Source organism: Colias croceus, chromosome 24 (assembly GCF_905220415.1).
Source record: "Colias croceus chromosome 24, ilColCroc2.1".
NCBI classification, from domain to species: Eukaryota; Metazoa; Arthropoda; class Insecta; order Lepidoptera; family Pieridae; genus Colias; species Colias croceus.
In genome coordinates this window covers 2,660,214-2,673,653 of record NC_059560.1, presented here as the reverse complement: position 1 = coordinate 2,673,653, position 13,440 = coordinate 2,660,214, and the positions used below count along the sequence as shown (strand labels likewise).

At 36.8% G+C, this 13,440-nt stretch overlaps 2 protein-coding genes across 4 annotated transcripts in view; one reads left to right on the top strand and one right to left on the bottom strand.

The window, feature by feature from the left end:
* Window positions 1–13,440, top strand: part of LOC123702721 (glycerol-3-phosphate acyltransferase 1, mitochondrial) — a 69,859-nt gene that overhangs the window by 14,689 nt on the left and 41,730 nt on the right. The gene's annotated exons all lie outside the window — the stretch shown is intronic.
* LOC123702621 lies at window positions 247–2,379 on the bottom strand. Its single transcript, XM_045650382.1, has one exon. It carries the CDS (start codon window positions 2,377–2,379, stop codon window positions 247–249), a length of 2,133 nt encoding a protein of 710 aa, XP_045506338.1.

Sequence of the window (13,440 nt, the reverse complement as noted above, 5' to 3'; positions counted from 1 at the left end):
AGCCTAACAGCCACGCAACCGTGACCCTTCACCTGTGCGCGAACCGGAGGTGATCCCTCCGCCTGTGTCATCACTATGGCAGCTACTTCATCGAGGTCTCCGATCCAATTATCACGCCCGCTGGGTACAGCGTAGGGTTCCGATAATATTGCAAGGTGTATTGACCACTGTGCCAGGCTCTGGATCAATAAGTCCTGAGCCCTGGCACAGTGATTAAGATTTGATTGCAGGAAGCGTAGAGCCATGCTATACTGTAGCGGTTTCCATAGTCTCCATATTATTTGATGCTTCTGTCTGGGAGCCCGCAGTAGGTTTTATGGGCCTCTTTTTGGGCCCCTTGTCCGCTGAGCAGCCGTTGCCGCCTAAGCGATGGTCTGCTTTCCTGCCAGCAGCCGCGCATACTGTGCAGTTGGGCTTAGCGGTACAACTGGCGGCTTTATGGTCTGGCTGCCCGCAGCGGTAGCACAGCTGGCTGCGGTCACATTCCGCAACACAACGGTTAGCAACGTGACCAACTTCTAGGCAGCGAAAGCAACGTAGCTCCCGTGGTTTTTGCACCCTTACCCTCGCCGCAACCCATCCAACGAGGAAACGTGCCTCGCTGACTTTTTTGGCCGCTGTTACAGGGCAGTTTACCCAGGCTGCGTACAATCCGGTTTTGTCCTTTTTTATCTGACTCACTCTTATCTGTTCAGCCGAGCATTCACCTTTTTTGACTATGGCTTCCTTCAGGTCGTTCGCTGTTATAGACGCATCTAGACCTGACACCCGTAGATCCGCCATTTTTACGGGCCTAGAGACTTTGATATTTTTGTCCTTAAATAGGGTCTTCAGTTTAACCGATAGCAGATCAGCCTTCTCGTCGCTTCCCGGTCCAGAAATCTGTATGATTGTGGCTCCCGTGACCGCTTGGCGAAATTTCACACATTCGATTCCGGATTCCTTCAAGTCTATTTTGGATCTCGCCTCTTGGATAGCTGTAGCATACGTTACACCGCTGGTCTGGGCCTCGGATGGAATTGTCAGAACGACTGCCGCGGACCTCGGAGCCCTTAGCTTAGGTTGTGCTGACTGGGGGTGTTGAGACGCTTTTCGCGATTCCACCGTGTGCTTAGTGAGCCCGGCCTGCTGCACTTTGTTTGCACTCGCTCTGCCCCTCTTTGCAACAACTGACCATCCCTCCTCAGAGCAGGTGGCTGCAGGCACAGCAGGGGATTCCACGTCAAGATGCGTGGAGACCACCACCGCGGGGGAGATATCAGGGACCGGTTCTTCCATCTGTTTTTCGTTACCTAATCCTTTTCCCTTCTTCTTCTTCTTCTTCTTGTCTCCCTTCTTTTTCTCCTTAGTTTCTTTGTTCTTCGTCCCATCTTGGGTCATTATGGTTTTAGTTCCCCTTAGTTTTGGTCTCGTATCCTCTGAGGCTTCAGAGCAACTTTCCTGTCGAATATCAGCGATCCGGCTACCTCGTCTATCCGCCGCAGTAGACGGGCGGGATCGCGATTGCGGATTTGGTTGAGGCACTAAGTTATTAAACCGTGCATCGATCAGCTCTCCCAGTAGACGGATCATCCTGGCTTCGAAGTCCTGCGGCAACTCCGCTGCTTGTGCAGAGGCAACCGGGCCCCGTTGCATGAGCAGTCGCATTTCTCGCATCTCACTTTGGAGAAAGTCAAGCCTTATGCGCAAACGCTCATTTTCTGCACGAAGCGCACTTGTTTCGTCAGTTAACGTCCTAAAAGCAAGGGAATCGGCATCTTCTCTAATTGCCCTAGCAGCGTTTCTCAGATCGGCTACATAGGTCGTCTTTAGGCGATTGGACGCTTTGGCGATCTGTTCTACGGTCGCCAGATTAACTTCGATCCTTTTCCGTAGATCTTCGGTCGCTGTGTTTGTGTTCGCGCCAGTCGTCTGCAACTCTACGGCGGGTGAACGCACAGGTTTTGGCTCTGGATCTCCTGAGCCTGCTGCTCTGTGTTCTACTTCCTCTTGGCTATCCTTTTCTGCCCTGTGCGCCTTGCGCAGGCCTGTCCGAGGTTTTCTTCCAGACGAAGATGGGATGGAAGTGTCACTAGAGCTTCCATCATCCAACCGAGAACGTTTTCGACATCGCCAAAAACGTGACTCCTTATTCGGGGTACATAGAGCCTCCCGGCGAACCATGGGACTCATAGTAGTTTGTGAATTGATGCTCGCCATAGAGTGGGGAGAGTCCGACTCTGCGGCCGCATCTGTTACCGCATAAGAGCGGTTGACAGTTCCACCGGCAGCTGTGGTAGGTGTTGGGGTAGCGCCTGTCACACGTTCCAACACAACATTACACCTTTTAATCGCCGATTCTCTCGGCATATCGCCTTCTACTTCAAGTTGGGGTTTCATATTGTACTTGGTAAGTTCCCACGAGCATGGGGGATGTATACGGTCCGCCCGGGAGGTGCCCCCTGCTCCCGGGTAACCCTATTACGCCCCGGAGGACGGGCGGTATCCGGGGGTTGGCCGCTCCGACTTGATCCACTCGCCAAGCCACCTGCCACCCGGCGGGAGGCAGGAATTCGACGCCGCGCTTTGGCCCCGGGGGGCGCCCCAACGCCGAATTGGAGGGGTTTTTTCTGAGGTCACCTTCCTCTTGGGCCGGCCGATTAAGGCAAGCCCCCTGGTCTCTAACGTGCCGCTAGACATGACAACGTCGCACGTTAGAGGTAACAGTTTGCCCGGCGGAGGGCCAAAGCCCCAATGCCCAGCAAGGGACATCCTCCCGCTGAGCCCGCCGCGCCGCGGTTCACCAACCGCCATCCATCGCTGTGTTGCAGCCGTTGGTCTCCAAGGACCTTCTTCAATGATGCCAATGGCATTCCGTCAAACGTCAAATAGCCGCATCCCGTATAGTTTTATGAAAAACAAATCGGGAGCGGCACTTGTCTATTCCATATTAGCTTCCCCAAGATGCTGGTTTGCAACCCAGGTACTAAGCCCCCCCGCCACGACAAGGCTTGGAAAAATGGGGGGGGAAGTAATCCGCCCTAGCCCCTAGCGATACTAGCGCGAGTGAGTGTGATGTCAGAGGCGCTTCGAATCTACAGATGTTTCGTCCTAAAATATGTAAACTTCAATAATCTATATCTCAGTCATTTATTGATGGATTTCAAAATTTCTTTCGGCCACTGATTAGTTTTGATCTATTTTTTAAGACTAGTAAGGTGAATATACTATTTTCTTTTTTTTTAAACTTTTCCATTTTTCCATACAAACAAAATTTATGTCATTGAAAAAAAAATTAAATACAAATAAATTCAGTATTTTCTGATTTTTTCCTTTGTACACTCACTATTACCTAGTTGATTACAAAATTTGAACTTTCTAGGTCATCTGGAAGTGGGTTAGGTTTTGTATATGTCTATAAGTCAGTCAGTCTTAAAAATTGCAATTTTTGGATATTAATATCTACGCAACTGTTTAATCTGTATTTATGAAATTTAAGGTTCTTGTTTATCTTGAGGTCCTCTTGATATGTACCAAATTTGGTTTATATAACTTAAATAGTTTTCGAGTTATAAGGGGGTGAAAAGTGGCTCGAAATGGTTCGTGTAAATATACACACGGCTGCTGCTCGCCAGTTCTCTTCGCTTGAACTCGGCTTGACACGCTGCCGCGTGTCTAGATTATGGTGCCATTTAGTATGAATTTTTAAATAATGTCAAAATTTGGCATAAAATGGGATTTTCGGGATAAAATCTATCCTATGTATTAATCCAAGTTACCCTCTATATGTGTGCCAAATTTCATTGTAATCGGTTCAGTAGTATTTGCTTTATAAGAGTAACAAACACACACACATCCTCACAAATTTTCGCATTTATAGTATTAGTACGATTAATATGCCTATTATTTTATTGTTATACATCTATGAAGATGCATTATTTTAATCTAGACACACAGTTTTCACTTTTCAGGAATAAAAAAAAATAAAAAAAATACCTATTATAATTATTTTGTCAATTGATAAAGTTGTATTTCGTATTATTTGTCATCCACACATTATTATTATCTATATATTAAATACACAATGTACATAATTAATTATATTAAGATAAAAGATAAGATAAAGATAATTTATTTGACTCCACACAGTTGAAGTAACACAATTAACACACAATACAATTAGAATACAGTACAATGACAATATAATTCAAACACAGTACATAAAATTAAAATACAATATGAAGCTAATATAAGAAGTGGAGCCAAAAACGGTAGCCACTCAGCATAAATTGCAACGTAGTTGCAACACTGATTTTCAGTGGCCCGTCTTTTGGCGATTAGAGCGGCAGTACGTTCATAAGTATAATATTAAACAATGCGATATATTTTTAATGTTTTATGTATGAGATAAGATTAATGCGGATCCTACCTAGTATAGACTTCACTGCTTTACAATTTATAGAATACCTAGCTACCTACTCATGTAGAATTTCATCACTTAAATGCTCATATTTCTGGATACGAAGAATATATTTATAAAAATAAGAAATTTGCATGGAAATGAGATGGGAATGATGTTTCAACGCGGAATTAGTAGCCTACTGACTAGTGACTAGTTCTAGCCTCCTACCTCCGGCACAAAAATCGTATCGTAAATACCCTCCGTTGCGACTGAAAAGAAAGACAAACAAACAGTATTAGTAGACTTTTGATTTTAATTTGTAGACGATTTTAAATTGCCCTACCTATACTAATATTATGAAGCTGAAGAGTTTGTTTGTTTGAACGCGCTAATCTTGTGAACTTCTGGTCCGATTTGAAAAATTCTTTCGGTGTTAGATAGCCCATTTATCGAGGAAGGCTATACGTATACATATAATATCATCTCGCTAAGACCAACAGGAGCGGAGCACTGCGGGTAAAACCGCGGAGCACAGCTTAAATAAAAATATTAGAGAATGTTATATTACTCAGTTCTTCTTTAAACTAGGCTATACATAATACAATGTGAAATGTGATCCTCGAGTCTAGGATTACCCCAAGATCGTTACAGAATACCAATATTATTGTGAAATAACCACAGAGAAACGATACTCGGGATTAAATGGCATACGTCTATTGTTATTTCTTGTAAAAGGCTATATTATCATATTAATTTTAGCACTAAACTATAAACTATAAACTATTCATTGAATATCATATAATGTACCAACAAATTCAAAAATAAATTTAAATACTTGCTAGTTCTTATAATTTTTTTTACAAGTAATTTTTATATTAGTGTGTAATAGCATGGACATACTATTACACGTCGCGGAAGAATTCTAACCAATACCTGCGGCCCCATCATTAAAGCGGCTCGACGGAAACACAGTGGGGTTTTAGTCGGTAAGAATCCGACATAACCCACAGCTCCTTCCCCGGGGGCCGTGGGTATCTTTGGAAGATTTCCCCACTTTAAAAAAAAATGGACATACTATTACACATATATAACATACATACATAGAGTATATATTGGTCCATGGTAATAGATAGGGAGGCGAATAGGGGAATTTTCTGCAATACTCGAGCGTGGCAGTTTAAGATATGAGAGATACCTTAGACCTAATAGAACAACCTTGTACACTATTTAGCTCTATATGTAGTGACGCGCGCCTAGGATAGACGATCAGATTAGTAAAAAAAAATCGATATATTGAAATACTCGAGCGCGTCAGATTAAGATATTGGGGGTTGATTTTAGTGTTTTAAGACTAAATTTAACTAATCTGACCATAAGTCCTCGACGCCGCCGAGTTATAGGGTCGCGAACTTGTAAAAAAAAAACGTTAATCCGGCATTCTCGAGCGCGATTGTTTTTATTTTTATTTTGAAGAATATAATCTAAAACTTACTAAAACTACAAAATCTGCCGGTTTCCGCATGACCGGAAGTCTGGAGGAGCCATTTCGTCTTCCGAAAAACGCGTTGCAGCTTACAAGTCGCGAACTTTACTTTTTCCAAAAAAGAAGTTTAAATAAACAAAAAAGGTAATTTTATTTTCCAAAAAAAGGTCTCTTTTCATTTTTGTCCATAATTAAAACTTTTTTTACTTGAAGCATCATAAAACTCAAACTCCCGGTATTTTGAGTACATCTCGAAAACTGAGAGTGTTAAGAAAAATTGATATGAAATGACGATGATTAAAAAAAAACCCCACAAACCTTTTTCGGTCAGATTAAGAGAACCCACCAACATTTTTGTCAGATTAAGAAAATATGCTTTCAGGATACCGAGATAAACCTCCCCTATGAAAATCTGACGCGCTCGAGTATTTCAAAAGGACTTTTTTTTTCTGCATTTTCAAAAATTCATCGTAACTTATCGTCACGCCGTAATCGTCAGTTTTTTTAAGGGGAGCTTCCTTGGGGCCTAATTAACACCCCTTCCGAAAATCTGACGCGCTCGAGTAAATTTTTTTTTTTGTGCATTTTTTACGATTTTATATGCCTATCCCCACCACGCAAACCGGCAGATTAGTATACCATTGTTATCAGAGGCACTTGGGGCATACGTAGTATGAATATCTGACGCGCTCGAGAAAAGTTACTGTTACTGTTTTTTTTTACATTTTTGAAAATCCGTACACGCCAAACCCACCGCTAAAATGGTTTTTACCATAGAAGCTTTTCTTTTCAAAATTATTTTATCTTTCGATTTTGATAAGTCTCGGCGACGCCGTTGAATTACGCCATTTAGCTACCTCGCCTCCCTATCTATAATAGAGAGTCGAGTGTCAGACATTGTCATGGTAAGGCGAAAGACTTTCGTTCGAATCACGCGTCGTGATTTAATTTTTCCATTCTATAAAAAAAATGTGTAATAATTTATTCAACTGATACGTTTAATCTAAAAATTCAAACATCGGCCCGATGTAAAATTTGTAGTTGCGAAAAATGCTCATGACGTAGCGATTTATATAATGTAAGCATTTGCATTCAATGCGTACCTAATTAATGTATTACATATAAATAATATTAAAGAGGCACCGAGAATTTTTAAGGCACCTTTTGAATATTGTCAAATGGATTGCATTTTTCCAATTTATTTATTAACTTTAGAACATAGTGGCTTACACTAACCAAAGCACTACTAAATAATTACTAATACAAAATAAATTATTTTTGGCACAAATATACGTCATAAAACACAATGCTTGAAGCAGTGATGACCGTATCAATTTTCTTGATATGATTAGTTTATTGTGTTTAAACACTAATGCGAATAAAATCAGAAATAAACATTACTGAAAAAGTTAAATCCTTTATTCAGGCAAGCTGTTATCCGTTTAGAAACGTGCACATAAAAATAACAAAAAACTTTATACCTCCTACATATCCGCCGAAGAAACATAAAATATTTCATTATATTGCATCAGTATGATTTTATCTGACAAAAAATTGATTATTATTCCATATTAGCTTTATCACCAATCAGTTTTGTGTTTATTAATTAGCAATTGCTAGCAATAAATTATAAATATCGATACGAAATAGTATAATCTTTGATATTAAATATTCAAATGCTGCGTTATTTGCTGAAAAATAATGTGCGCAGAAGATATTGTATTGTCTTACAAGTTACAGTACAATGCACATTACGCATTTAAAATGTTTTTGATTATCATCAAAAGGCATATCAAAAATTAAACCCGAAACTATTATTAGAAATATTGTCATATGTAAAGTTTTTTTGGATCTACTTTTCTTTTCTTCTTTATCAATTTTACACGAAAAAGATTTAAATCCTAAAATTATACCTGTAGATTTATTGTCTACTAGCTTACCGCCCGCGGCTTCTCCCGCTTTGTCTAAAACCTAATAAATTACCTATATACAAAAACCTTCCTCTTGAATCACTCTTTCTAATAAAAAAAACCGCATCAAAATCCGTTGCGCAGTTTTTAAGTTTGAAGCATACAAAGGGACATAGGGACAGAGAAAGCGACTTTGTTTTATACTATGTAGTGAAGTACGTACGGTAGATAGCTCGTGTTTTTTTAAAATTTATAGGTATCTACTACCTACCTCATAATATAATATACAGGTTCTTTGAAAACACATTTATTTCAATGCGATTCATTTTTTAACCGACTTCAAAAAAAAGGAGGAGGTTATCAATTCGGCCGGTATATTTTTTTTTTTTTTTTTTATGTATGTACACCGATTTCTCCGAGGTTTCTGAACCGATTTACGTGATTCTTTTTTTGTTCGATGCGGGATGGTGTCGAATTGGTCCCATAAAAATTTTATTCGGATAGGCCCAGTAGTTTTTATTTTATGAGCATTTTTGTCTGTAGGTATTTGTAAATTTTGCAAGTGCAAGTTTGAAGTCGGTTGTTTTTAACGCAGTTATCACTTGTAGTTTTTTTTTCTTTCAATGTCGCAGTTTTCGTTAATGTAGGGGGGTCGATCAACTTTTATTGGTCCGACGAGTACGGATCATGTCCCTGAAGGATAATTAATAAACATGAAATCATAAAGAGTTAAATTCGTTTTAATTATATTCCTTTTAATATTTTCTAGCATTATTGCGAACAATATTTTACTTGTTTTATTAATTTGTGCGTTGTTTCATGGTTGTCGAGGGACTAAATGCAATTTTCCAGTACTATCACATTTGTCCCCATGCCACAATGCATTAACAAACTTCGCATCACGAACACATACTATCACGACCATAAATACCAAATACACTCCTTGTTTCAGTACATAATTATTGACATCCAAACATACAAACCATTTTTTTTTTATTGGATATAATACGATTTTCAGGCATTTTACTTTTGTCCCCATAAATCACCTACATGACACAGGTCTCACAGACAACCGTAATTTAGTTATGAAACCAAAACACATATGGCGCGGTAGATTCCTAAACAACAAGCTAAACACAATAATTAACTGTCGGGCTCAAACGCCACTTTGATTTGTATAAAATCACGGCAACAGTCGTCCGAGCGTTGTTGGTGAGTGTGGGGTGGCTTTTTTGTCAGTCCGTCAGACAACTGTGATTAAAACGTAAGTACTTGATGCATTGATATCAATTATACTACACGAGATGCGCTTTCGTCTATATTTTAGTGTGAGCTGAGATTAATATATAAAATAACAATAGTATTTGCTTGGCGGCTCAAAATTTAAAAAATGTCCCGCGGACAACCAGTCACTTGGTCAACCAAAGTGGTTGTACCATGGACAATTTGGTTGTCCCTAGGACAATAATTATATAAAACTTATACTTTAACAGTTAAATAGTTCATGTTTTGTTTATTACTCGGCTGTTTCGGGAACACATTTTTATTACGCGATTTTATGTCTAGTTTAATTGTAATTTTAACATTTCAAAAATCAAGACGCTACTACTACAACTAAGATGTCCCCATATGAAAATCACATTATACTTCATTCATTCAGTTTTATCGAGAATCAGTTCATTTTAATTAAGTAAAATCAATAATACGATACGTAACAACCTCGCCTTAATAGTTTTTTTGTAAAAAATATCACTATTTCCGCTTTACTGAAACTTTTTTATCTATGAAACATTATTTGGTTGTTCAAAAGACATCATTCGTTTCAATTTTAATAAAAATATTTCGTATTTTGGGTGTAAATAGAACAAATATCAAAATATTATTTATTATTTAATATTAGAAGAATTTGTTTTAATTCTTAAGGGAATTTAACATTTAAAAAAGTACTATTGTGTAAGTTGTCCAAAGGACATTATTTCCCGTGAATAGATCTGTTCGTGAAGTTAAATCCACAAATGTATTTAATCAACATCACTGCTGCTTATATAATCTTAATCTACGAAGAATTATCTTCTAAATGAAATAGTAAAATGCTGAAAATTAAGTAAAAAAAAAAATACGAGAAAATTATGATCGGGACCTTTAAAAATTGATTGACCCAGGGGTCACTTTTAGGTCAATACCTCTTTCAGGTGTTTTGTAAAGCGAAAATTTTAAAAAGAATACAATAATGTTGTTTTAATTTTAAACTTAAAAACAGTTAACGTCGGTACCTTTTTTGAGTATTATTTGCACAAACATAATGTAATTGTAAATTTATTTAATTTATTATTTAAACTCACGTTTTGATATTTTGCAGCTGATTAACAAGCAACGTCTACATTAAATCTTTCGTAAGTTTTAAACTAATAAATTAGCGAATTTCGTAGAAAATATTCGTTGTCTGATCGACCAAAACTTAGCTTTTATATTTCTTTTCCTTCATACTCAGATAACATTAAACCACTATAACATAATATTAAAATATTATTTGGAAAATCCAAAAGTGCACGACTCATAATGCTCATTTAATTATGAAATATAAAAAAAATATATAATATATAGATATACAGTCTTGTAGTTTTCGTTTTTTATTAATTGCAATTAAACGACACTGAATTAATTAATCATTCGCATTCAGTGACCTACAATCGTCGATTAGAATATTTAAAAAAAAATTTAACTCAAATGATAGATTTTTTCACAAGTTATAGTGTTTTCAGGTTTCACACATGACGGACAGGAAAATTTTTTGACCTAAGTATTTCGGTGTTTTTTTCCAATTCTATTGAAGTAAATCAATTTTTAAAAAGTATGGGATTAATCTCCATTAAATTATCTCGACAATAGTATGCAAAATATCTTGATTCCGTGAACTAACAAGGCTATAATAATAAGAATAGCTGCAAAAATGAGGCGAAAAAAATTTTTCGATCGTAAAGCACTCTCTGATGCTTCGCATCGTCGTGCAATAGCAGCTTCCATATTAAACTGATTTATATCTGTCAGTTTGTTTATTATTATGTACAATCTCAATTTAAAAATTTGCTTAAATTCCCGAGTCATTATACAACGATTTCAATGTAGTGTATCTACCTATGAGAATCGATTTCAGTTTATTTACATACAAATGTAAGCAGTGTTATTCAAGAATTAATGAAGTCTTCACAATATTAACAAACTATTTTGTGTCCCAAATGCTTAGATTTAAAAGGTATCTGGGGCCGTATTATGATATTCTAATATCTAACTAGCTGTGCCCTACGGTTTTACCCGCATTGCTCCGCTGCTGTTGGTCTTAACGTGATGATATATAGCCTAGGCCCTAGGGCCTAGAGCCTTCGTCGACAAATGGGCTATCTAACACCGAAAGAGTTTTTCAAATCGGAGATTAGCGCGTTCAAACAAACAAACTCTTCAGATTTATAATATTAGTATAGATTATGATCGCAATAGACAGCAATGGTTAATTATGGTATAATATGAATTTACCATTCAGTTCAAAATAAAATAAGTCATAATACGGCCCATGTACTCAATTCCATCATCTATGTACGAGAGTTCAGATTTCAGACATTCAATACCTACACAGCTATTGTACTAATAATCATAATTTTATTACAAAAATAAATATTTAATCATTCGATAGCGACCTTGGAAAATGAGTGGCAAAGAATATATATATTATACTAGCGGTCCGCCCCGGCTTCGCCCGTGGTACATGTTTACGTTTTCTCTACATAAGAACCATCCTCGTACTTCAAGGAATATAATAAAAGAAGAATTATCGAAATCGGTTCAGCCGTTCTCGAGTTATGGAATTACAACGAAAAGTGGCATTGATTTTTATATATTAGATTAAAATAAGTTGTATCTGTGAATCACTTTTCCTTCATTCTAATGTTTTGTTTGTATTGTATTAGCCTGTTGTGTCCCAATGCGGAGCAAAGGCCTCCCCAAAGCGCTTCCATGAACCATGATCTTGTGCTATTGTAGACCAGTCTCTATTAAATTGGTCCAGTTCATCCCGCCACCTTTTCTTCACCTCTTAATCAAATTTAATTATTTACTTTCACGTTAAACTAAGATAAAATTGTCGTCAACAATTTTGGCGTTTTGTTCATTAACAAATGATAACAGGCACGTGTTAATTCATTCATACTGATGTTATTTATAGGCTATTATTCACTACTTCAAACTGAGTCACTCTTAAATGAAAATACTGCAGGAAATTTTCAAACTGGAAAACTTAGCTGCTAAATATTTTTAAGTGAATCTAGGCGCGTTGAGATTAAAATTTCATGTTTGCGTCGTGGCAATGCAGTCACATCAAAAACATGATATCCATAAATGTATGCAATCGAGAAATATAGCTATTAATACAATTAATCCATACAAGTAGAACTGGATATAATAATAAAAACTGAAACCTGGATAAACCAGTAACAAAGAACGCGTTTGCTCTATTTTTATTTAATCAGTTGTATTATTATACGAGAAAGTCGTCACCAATGCAGAAAATAGTGCAAGTGACTTGATTGTTGTTTGAAACTCAAACTCAAACATTCATTTATTCAATTAGACTACTATTTAGTAGCACTTTCGAATCGTCATTAAATAAGTATTTTTAACATTTACCACCGATTCGGAAAGCAGTATCTATGGAGAAGAATCGGCAAGAAACTCCATAGTTGCTCTTTTAAAATCATGTTAATATTACATAATATGTAACTTATATCTAACTTATACATAATATATCATAATATGCCAAAGAACTGTCCTGTGGTTTTTACGCGACAACCCTCCATGGGTCTTTATCGTCCATATATTCCTGAATACTGTAGTACGCTCTCTGAACTAGTACATTTGAAGTCCTAATTGATATATAGAAAGTTTCGCTTTTTGGTTTCTACCAATTTACATACCAACACTATATGTAGGGTTGCCAACTATACTGTTTTAAGCAGTCTACTGTTTTTCACTAAATTATACTTTTTTCCAAAAAAATAGTATACAAAATACTGTTTTCAGCATCAAAATGCAGGCACATTATTATGTGTTACATTTAGACGCTCACAAATGTTTTTTATTTAGTCAGAGGGCGCACACTACAATAAATACTGTTTGTTTTGCTAAAAAACTGTTTAATAATCTTCATAGACCTGAATATACTTTAATTCTTGTAAAAAAAGTTGGCAACCCTATATCAAGAATTTATAGGAAGGAGCTTTTACTAATGAATATCAATCAGTATTTATTTAATAGTGTAATTTTATTTTGGAAACCGGTTCGGTAATCATCAGTTAATTTATGCTAAGCAAAAAGTGAATTCTTCTAAAGGTTTTTTTTTAAATCGTATTATCGACTTTTACATAAGCCTACCAATTAGCATTCAATCATCATTTCAATTCGAATCTCATCATATCAATTCGAATCACGCCTTTCTTTTTAGCAATTTTGCAAGACAGCTACAAACCAAATTAAATCTACACAATTATTATTTGAAATGAATCTCTGTTTTATTTATATTATTATAAGAATCAATACTTTTCTGTCGTCTATGATGTGTATCGTACTCCGGGAAAACGGCAAAATTGTCTCAGAAATTAATTGATCCATCCTGTTTT